Here is a 9,850-nt window from a genome sequence, read left to right on the forward strand (position 1 = left end):
CATCAAATTTATACATTAAAATGCATAAAAATAGATAATATACTATTATAGACCAATGAATTTCACAAATATGTATCAAAGTTAAAGATTAAAATTAATAGCAATAATTTTATCATAGTTTCTTTCATTTACTTATATTTGGTGATTATGACATATATTCATTGCACACTAAGGTGTTCTACAAAATTCATGGGATAATTTGATTTAAAATATTTTTAAAAGCTATTTTTTTTCAAAATCCCCTTCTTAAGATGCCACCTTTAAGAGTAAGCTAACTTCACACACCTAGAACTCCTAAATTGTAAGTTGTATTTTGTCAATTCTTGGTACATGAGTGAAGTGTTTAAAGTTAAGGTTTCATCTTAAATGAAGTACAAGTGGTCCAAAAATGTCATTTCAAGCTAAATGTCTTAGTCAACCAAAAAAGTTAAAATAAAAATAATAATTAAAAGACATCTATAACAAAAACTCCTTATATGTGTAATGGGATAGGCTAATCCCCGAACAAAATACACTAAAGACAAAACAAAGTCAACCTTTTTTTTTTCCAAATTCACGAAAATGTAGTTTTTTTTTCCAATTTTTTTGTTATTTTCAATTACAAATTGTGCAGATGATGAAGATCAAATGATAATTTTTTTTAAAAAAGTCATGATATTTTCAATTTTTTGAAAATTTGTCAATTATACACTTTATAAGGAAGATAGCCGCATACGTAAGTAATTGGATATTTTCCTATTTGCCCAAAAAACATTGACTTCAGTTATGCGAGTTATGACGTGAGGAGCCATCCGAAGGGTATAGATAAAATGAGCGGGAATAGATTGCAGGGAAATAAGTAGGAATCTAGGAGGAAATAACGAGATCCAACAGATTCACTCACTGGTCTCCGTTAAAAGTTCCAATCCTTTTCTCTGCCTTTCATTTATTGTAACCATTTGCTTCTTCAGTTCAGCATCTCCCATTGGAAGAGGCATGCATCCGATACACCCATCTCTGGTTCAGTTGAAAAATAGCTGAAATTGTAAGATTTGCATCAGTAGACTCGGGTACTTTGATTTACATAAATTATTGTTGTGGATTGTTGATGAACGGAAGCTTCAAGTATGCTCTGTAACCACTGGCTCTGACGGGAACATATATCATAGGTTCGAATACGGTGCCCTACTTCATGTATGCTTCTAGTAGATCAAAAGCTTTGTGAAAATAGGTACATCTCGTCCGGTTAAAATAAACTTGAATCGCTGTTCCGGATTGAAATCAGTCTGCCAAGAGAAGCGTACCCCCAGACGAAGGAAAAAATAATTAAAACTAGTCTAGGGTTTTGATCGCGGGTCCTGCCAGTCATCGACTCAAGATGAAAATGAAAGTTAGGATCAGTATCGGACCAGAATATGATGAATGCTCTTGCAAAGTCTGATGATAATTGATCATCAATCGATTAAATATACTTCATGCACTTCAAATCATGAATTCGGACCGAGGTTGGGGTTCAATTTATGCTTCCTTATCCTTATTTACAAGCAAGATCCCACATGGAGGTGGAGGCCACGGATTGAGTATAAAATCGGCGATTGGGATTCAATCTAGATTTTGCATCCTTGATTGTAAATTACAGGACTTGTCATCGAAGCAAGCCAAGCAAAGCTGCCAAATTTGAACACAGACAATTTCACGCCGCTTCAATAAAAACCGACACGGTTTACGACCGTTTCAATATCTTATATAAAGAAGACATGCATGATTATTAGCTTTGCAAAGACACAAAATCAGGTAACAGAAAGCTTCATATTGGAGATAAATTAAGTGTCTGTTAGAGTCTCAACAACCGGATTCTTAATTTATATATACTTCTGAAATGGTGAATGATTCCACGTACTCGCATAATGACCATGTTCCTGCAAAGTATCAGTTTTATGTGGGGTTGAAGAGATGTATATGGAATTTGAAGAGGCTTTTGTTCCAAAACGAGGTGTCGATTGTTGGCGTTCATTGCATGGGAGGTGGTGGGAAGACTACTCTTGCATTGGCTCTGTGCAATGATATCCAAATTAAAGGTGATATGCTCTGAAAATTCTGTTCATGTTTGTCTGAATGTTTTAATCATCCAAAATGCCAAGTTCATTTTAAATTTCTGACCTTTCTGAAGTTTCTTCTTTGCTCAATTATTTGCATGCATTATATCAGAGGAAGTGCTATGCTCTGCTGGTTCAGGTTTAAGGACATCTTTACATGCATGTTTAGACATTTACCCTAAAATACACTTATTTTTTCATGAATTTCAGATTATTTTGACAACAATGTGATTTTTATCACGGTTTCACAATCTCCAAACCTAGAAGGAATATTGGAAACTATGCGGAGAAAAATAGCTAAGAGGAGAATACTAGAGTAGCAGGATGTGGAAGATGCACACATAAATCAGCAGCAGTTGCTTTCGAAGCAGTCCAAGCCCTCTCTAGTTATTTTAGATGATGTTTGGTCTGGTGAAGATTTAAAAGAATTACTATTTGAAGGTCCGGCATACAAGACTCTCAACACATCCAGTTAGAACGCTGCATTAATTATGAGTAGTTGTTATATATGTTGTATTCTAACTCATTTATGTGACAATCTGATATATATATTCTTTTAGAAGGCGCGTTCTTCCTAACCTTGTGGGGTTCTCCATGCAAAGAGCTTCCAGTCATCATCATAGAAAGTGGCAGACCATTATACTCTGCATGCACCTGCAATTCATAAGAAAAACTTGTAGGACCTACTAGGTAATCTAATCAACAAATAAGTAAATAATTGTTTATTGCACTCAAAACCACAAAAAGAAATCCAAGCATTTGCAAGGCCAAACATAATCTGAAATAGACAGAGTTGGCTTGGATTGACTCAAAATTAATTGATGCAGCTCTATGTGTCTATCTTTCAGATTGTTGAACTCTGGTCTTTTGCTGCCAGGTACCTTCTCGCACATATATTTTGTAATGTTCTTTGGGAACTGGGAGACAGTGATATAAAATTGTTGTCAAAATAATCTGGTATCCATGCAAAGGCAATTGTGTGAATATCTTACCATTAATGAAAACATGTCAATTAATCCAATAGAGAGTACCATAGTGATCCCAATGAAGAAAAGGCCCTTCAAAAATTTAAAATCTCCAATACATTTGTCCAACCAAACATAAAATGCAGAATTTAATGTTGTTATATTAGAGTCCATTGCATCATCCACCATTTTAGAACTTAGACTAGAGTAATCTGCATAATTTCTGAATGAAACCAGATCAGAAAATAAAATCAATCAAAAAACAACTAAAGCAAAGAAGATAGAGTATCCACGACACAGGAAAAGCTATTTTAATCTTGACAGTAGTGAGGACCTAAAAATTTGAAACAGGGTGGCCTTCTCTCTTGTAAAGATAAGCCATTTCGATTTGAGAGTTGGTTTGCCAGGAGCCCCTATACAGCGACACTATCAATTGGCACCTCGCTATGGATCAATAAGTCCCTATAGATCTCCAGTGCATTTCTCCAGCCTAACAAAGAACTGAGACTTTCTGCAAAAAAGTATCTTCATGAGAATGCATGTATCATCCAGCATTTCAGAAGATAATGCAAGTACTTAGACTGCATGTTTTGTGAATAAAATCACTTCTGACGGTAAATGAACCTGAAAAACTTTGGAGTGATAAGTTATTGATTTATGTGATATCCAAAGCACGACAAATACATAAGAGGAAGTACCTTATATGCAGAAGACCAGTCCCCTTAAACTTGACAATTATGAGGACCTAGCAAATTGAAACAGCGCACCCTCTCTTTTAAGACAATTGAAAAACTGAAAAAGAAAAGAAAATATTACAGAATCATCATTTTACCTTTAATTTGGGGTTCATTGTAGAGATCCAACGCAAGAATTGTTTTCACACCAATACCCAGGCACTGCATACCAACAACCAACCCTTTACCAGGGAACCAAAGCCTCTTCAATCTGTAATATACTTGCCCGTCCCACATAAATCTGAGATTTTCCAGGAACATATAGTCATGAGAGGGCAGGGAATCATCCACCATTTCAGAAGAGTATTCACACATGAATTATTTCTGAACAAAAGCAATTTAGAGGATAGCTGCGAACAAAAAACAATTCAGACTCTGGAGCAGATAAAATGGACTCTAGAGCAGATAAAATGGTTGAATTTATAAGATATGAAGTAACCCACCCCAAGAAAATTCATAGGCAATTAAGAGGGAATAACTCACATGCACAGGAATAGCCCCCTTAATCTTGAGAACTATGATGACTGAAAAATTCGAAATGGTGTGACCTGTTGTCTGGTAAAAACAACATAGCAACAAGCAAAATTAAGGAAACAACAATTTCACCTTTAATTTGAGCATCGTAGTAGGATTCAGATTTAGTGCAGGTTGTCTTCCCACCACCTCCGATGAATTGCACAAAAATACCGACACATCATTGTGGAATAAAGTCCCCTTCAAATCTCAAATACATTTCTCCAATCCCACACAAATGAAATATTCCACGAACATTGTCACCACGAGAATATGTAGAATCATCCACCATGTCAGAACTCGGATAAGAGTATTCATGCTTGCATGATTTCTGCACAAAACCAGTTTAGACAATTGATGAAACCAAAAAGCAACTATATCATATCCATGGGATAGGACACCCAAGAAATCTCACTTACAGAAACAGACCCCTTAATTTTGACAGTTATGAGCACCTAACAATTTGAAACAGGGCATCCTCTCCGTTAAAGCCATTTTAAATTTGAAAAAGAAAATTCGAGAAAACCACCATGATACTTGAATTTGAGGATTAGTTTGGAGATGCAAAGTTAGAGTTGTTTTCCCACGAACCTGATGCACTGGACAACATCAACTGAGACCATGCTCTGGATCAAAAGTCCCCTCAAATCACGCATACTGATAACATTCCAGGAATGAGAACGCATGGAGTCATCCAACATTTCAGAACTTGCATGATAGAATTCAAGCTTGCGAACAAAACCAGTTCAGATAAATGAACAAGAAAACAATTCTGCAATGAGAAAGGATTGAATTCATTACATCAATGAGACAGGAGACCCAAGAGAATCATGGCTTCACCTTTAATTTGAGGATCAGTGTAGAGATTCAATGTGAGAATTGTTTTCCCACCATCCCCATGATACATTGCATATCAAACGTTGAAAGCCTTCTAAAATTCCAAAACACTTCCCCAACCCCACATATGAGATTTTCCAAGAACATCATAATCATGAATGTAGGAATACTCGTCCCATTTCAGACATCTCAATAAAATCCTTGGCATTTTCACGAACGGCATGTTCTTCCAATTTGAGCTTACAATCACTTGATTTCTTGCCCTTAAAACGCAAGTACAATTCCCTTTTATAAGAAACTGAATTAGAGCAAGCACAAACCGTGTGGGCCAAAGCGATTTTAAATTGCCCATTCTGCAAGCCGGTCAATTTGTTCTTATCTGTAGATATAACTCAAGAAACTGAGCTTTCAAGTGGGTCATTGAATTTAATATATGGAAAATATTAGTATAAATTTAAGTAAGCAATATTTTTACTCACGGCAATAATGGGGTGCAGAAAAGTCTACTTGCCCTTTTTAAGTATGAAGGTAATTTTTATGGGGCATCTGATATTCCCAAGATTCGACACTGACATCATTCTCCTTTCGCTATTGAAATAAAGATCGGAGCACATTCTCGAACCTTCTTTTCAAGGCTTGCCAACCTCCTCGACGTGGCAAGTTTCAATTGTTTTATTTTGTTTCCGTTGTCTGTTTCGCCACCTTCCTGGAACTCCCCATGTAGTCTCCGCCAAACGTCAGAAGCCCCCATTTTGAAATTCTATTTACTGACAGTGACAATCTACCGACTTGTAATTCTTCGTTGGAAAACGGTCTACAGACGGTATACATTCGTAAACATCTTATCGGGGAACCAAACACGCGTTATACAACGTCAGCTTGGACCGCCCAATTGGTAGTCAAAGAAAGCTCCACCCATAGATACCAGCTTTGGTTCATTTCTTTTCAATGATAAACACGTCCAGCGTGCCTTCTATTACTGAAATAAGAGGGGTCCAGCGTGCCTTCTATTACTGAAATAAGAGGGATCCCTAATCAATCAGTAATAAAAGGCACGTTGGACGTGTGTCTGAGTGTTTATGAGTGGAAAGAAATGGAAGCATCTACCCAGCCGACAAATTGGTTACAATTAAACATTTTATTATTATTTAATATTAATTTTAAATTACAATATAATTGTTTTATGATTTTTAAATGATTAATAAATTATAGGAAATAAGCATTTTGTCGGCTTTCGATAGTCATTTCATTTATTTTAGACATTGAAAAGTTCTTGTGTGTGTCATGGTGTGGGATGAAGATGACTTCTAGAGGTTCTATCTATGATAGCAATGCATTCTACATTGGTTGGTTGGTTGATTTCCTTGTTCATGAAAGACCTTTTAAAGGAAATTTATTGTGTCTAAGTAAAAGCAATGTTCCAAATAATAATAGGGGTGGTTATGATAGGTCCTATGATATTGAGGTATTCTACATTGGTTGTAGGATGGTTTCTTTGCATATGGAAGACAAACTAAAGGTGAATTACTTGGTGTTTAAGTAAATGAGATGTTGATAAGTAGGAGATATTTTCCACAAGTCAAATTGTGATGACCACGTTTCATGTATAGTGGTTCACCTGAACCCATCTTTCATGAGAATGAATGGAACACTTATCACTTATTGCATCTAGGTGATGCTCATAAAGGTAAGCACCAAAACTAAATAAGATGTTTCAAGTCTAGATATCGGACAAAGAGAGTGATTGAAAAAGGCCCACAGTAAGAAGGTATTCTACAATGATCGATGATTCGATTTCCATGCCTAGTCTAAAGGTAAATTATTAATTGTTTAAGGGAATGAGATGTTCCAAGTATAGATATGTCTAATCATTGAATTGTTGGTACAAAATGATTAATTGAAGGTCTCTCTCAATCATTTTTTCCTCCAACCCACCCCTCTCTATTGTATCTTCTTTCATAAAGATCCTTTTTATTATTCTACCTCTCTTTGTCATTATATCTCTTTCTTACCCTTTATTTCTTTCATTTTCTTTCTTTCTTTCTTTCTTTCCATATATCTCATGCTTTTGTGTTTACTTTCTCTTTTTCACAACTTTCTCAATTCGTCCTGCATCTATCTAGGAAGTGTCTATGTAGCACCCCAAATCTATTCCTTATTGTAATTATTAGTTAATTAAAAATTAACAAAAGATAAAATTTAATGAATATAACTTTTTTATATAATAATTACAATAAATTATACATTTTGAATGATGTATAGACAATTCTCTCTCTCTCTCTCTCTCTCTCTCTCTCTCTCTCTCTGTGTGTGTGTAGTTCTTCATCTCTATCATTTTCTTCTTATTCCCTCTCATTATACCTACAACTATTTAAGCCTTCATTCTTTAACATTTATTATATTTCTCTATCACATCTCTATCCTTTTCTTCATGTTCCCTCTCATTATACCTACAACTATTTAAGCCTTTCTTCTTTAACAATTATTAAATATCTCTATCACATTAATCTTGTTTAAATATGCTCAAATTTATGATTTAAAAAACCTCAACCATTACATAATCAATGACTTGTAAGCTATGCTCTCTATGTTCTTAGAAGGGAGCCAAGATATCAAGGATATTGGAAGAGAATATTTTGATGTTAGAGAAATTCCTCATTTAAGAATATTAAGATAAATTGTGTTTTCTTATTCTCACCTTTGAAAATTTACTAATAGTATTAGTGAATTTCTTATATAGGCAAGGAATTAATGTTTTCATTAGACCAATTTAATTAATTTGCACAAAAAAAACATTTCAAAGGTCTAAAGTTTGGTCAGGTGTATTAATAAAATGAATTTGTGGAGATTAAATGTTATTTTATTGTTGGCTAGAGCCAATTCTGCTAGGGTTTAATTTTATTTCTCAATAAAAAAAAGAAAAAGTACAAAGGTAATCATGAATTAATTGGATTGTCAATTTGACCCATATATCAACCTCTTCTTTTGTCATTTGTTACTTTTTCTTTTCTTTGACCTTATCATGTTATGAGAATTTGATGCAGGAGCATCCAGAGGTATAAGGGCAATCCTATGTCACCCAAAAAAATATACTTAGACTTAGTTTCTGTTTCATGTGTTTTCATTTTTGGATACCCATTTGGGTCAAATAAAGGTTCCAACTCTCATAGTTCCACTATCAGTGCATTTGAAAATCCTGAAAAAATAGGAGCATGTAATTGGGCCATCATTTTGGTGACCTAGAAGGTGTGAATTGGCCAAATGAATTTAATTGTGATTTAGAGCATTCCAAAAAAAGAATCAGGTCAAAAGGCCCCACATTTTGAAAGTTATTGCAGTTTTTCGAGTTTTGGAGACCTCCTAAGAATGCTTCAAAGTTAGGTTAGGGGCATTAGATGACCTTGAAAAGGGCCGAAAAATGGGGGACGAGAAAAAATCTTTCATAGGGCTATAGAGCGCTTCGAGAGCTTTTTGGAAATGTAAACGGTTCGTCAATCAGAGCTACGGTTCAAAAGTTATGCCTCTCGGAAGTTCGGTTACCATTTCTAGATTCTTCTAGATTTGCGCTAACTTCTACCGCAGCTTCCGAAACCTTCTATTTGGTCGGTGGGTGCCTACTAGCACTTTCTAGAATGTACTCCTAGTCCTTAACCCTCTGAGGTCTATTTAAGGAGATTTTTGGCATTGTAAAAGGCAGTTCGGAGTGGAGTTTGAGAGGAGGTACTGAAAGGAGAAATTATCTCCAGATTTATGCTATTGTAAGCCCTTAGGGCATGTTTTGAAGTTTATTTTCTCTGTACTGTTTGTACTAGCTTATTTTTCAGTTAATACAATTTCCCTTTTCTATTGTGTCTATTTGGTTCTTGGGTTGTGTCCCCATCAAGTGGTATCAGAGCTAGTTTTCCTGAGTGTGTAGACAGAGCGCTGACTATGAGGCAGTTTGCACCAAGACTGTGTGGTTGTGGGTTCAAGTTAGAAGATGCCTCCACGAAGAGAGCATGGCGGAAGGGCCAGAGCTATTAATCCTGAGGAGGTTAGAGCCCTCCAAAGGCATGTACAAGCATTGCAAGAGGAGCTCCATAGAGGAGTAAATGTTGCCGTTGGTGACAACAGTGAGGATGACAATGAAGAAGAAGTAATGGGACCAGAAGAGGAATTTGACAGGGAAGTTCTGAATCATGCAGAGGAAAGACTTTTTAGGGCCATTACTAAGTTTGGGAAAAGACCTACAATTGAAGTGGGTGTATTTTCAGGAAATCTGAAACCAGATGAGTTGATCGATTGGATCAATGAACTGGAAGAATACTTTGAGTATGAGGATATCAGGGACCTAGATAGGGTTAAGTTTGCAAAGGCCAAACTGAAAGGCCATGCTAAAATCTGGTGGCAAGAGGTTCAATTGGAAAGAAACAAAAGAGGAAAGGAGAAGATCACAAGATGGGATCGCATGGTGGACAAATTGAAGAAGCAGTTCATTCCTGTGGACTACGAGCTTGATTTGTTTAAGAAGATGCATGGGTTAAAGCAAGCAGGAAGATCAGTCCAAGAATATACAGAGGAATTTTAACGACTCTTGATTAGAGCGGGGCATGCAGAAGCAAATAAGGAGAAGGTTGCTCGTTATATCAATGGGTTGCGACCTAGCATCTAGGAGGAATTAAGTCTGGTAAGAATGACCAGCGTTGAAGAGGCATACCAGTTTGCGCTACGAGTTGAAGAGAAGCTA

General features: G+C 35.9%; 1 protein-coding gene and 1 long non-coding RNA gene across 2 annotated transcripts; one reads left to right on the forward strand and one right to left on the reverse strand.

Annotated features, from left to right (window-relative positions):
- The first annotated feature begins 738 nt into the window (after positions 1 to 738).
- Positions 739 to 2,531, forward strand: LOC149560678 (putative disease resistance protein At4g33300). The gene is made up of 2 exons (XM_089823640.1): positions 739 to 2,057; positions 2,286 to 2,531. Exons 1-2 carry the CDS (start codon positions 1,859 to 1,861, stop codon positions 2,393 to 2,395), a joined length of 309 nt encoding a protein of 102 aa, XP_089679766.1. The 5' UTR covers positions 739 to 1,858; the 3' UTR covers positions 2,396 to 2,531.
- Positions 2,532 to 2,650: 119 nt separating this feature from the next.
- LOC149560679 (uncharacterized) lies at positions 2,651 to 5,368 on the reverse strand. The gene is made up of 6 exons (XR_016363368.1): positions 5,128 to 5,368; positions 4,879 to 4,944; positions 4,381 to 4,618; positions 3,873 to 4,015; positions 3,739 to 3,785; positions 2,651 to 3,551 (listed from the first exon to the last, which is right to left on the reverse strand). It is a non-coding gene; the product is annotated as an uncharacterized LOC149560679 (long non-coding RNA).
- Positions 5,369 to 9,850: the final 4,482 nt, after the last annotated feature.

This window comes from Cupressus sempervirens, chromosome 4 (genome assembly GCF_028749045.1).
Source record: "Cupressus sempervirens isolate cs-2001-9-10 chromosome 4, ASM2874904v1, whole genome shotgun sequence".
Lineage (NCBI taxonomy): Eukaryota > Viridiplantae > Streptophyta > Pinopsida > Cupressales > Cupressaceae > Cupressus > Cupressus sempervirens.

Bases quoted from the DNA above. Each gene is read 5' to 3' on its own strand.
- LOC149560678 (XM_089823640.1), top strand. From the start codon at position 1,859: ATGGTGAATGATTCCACGTACTCGCATAATGACCATGTTCCTGCAAAG. The intron at 2,058-2,285 runs GTGATATGCTCT...CATGAATTTCAG, and splicing joins CAATGATATCCAAATTAAAG to ATTATTTTGACAACAATGTG.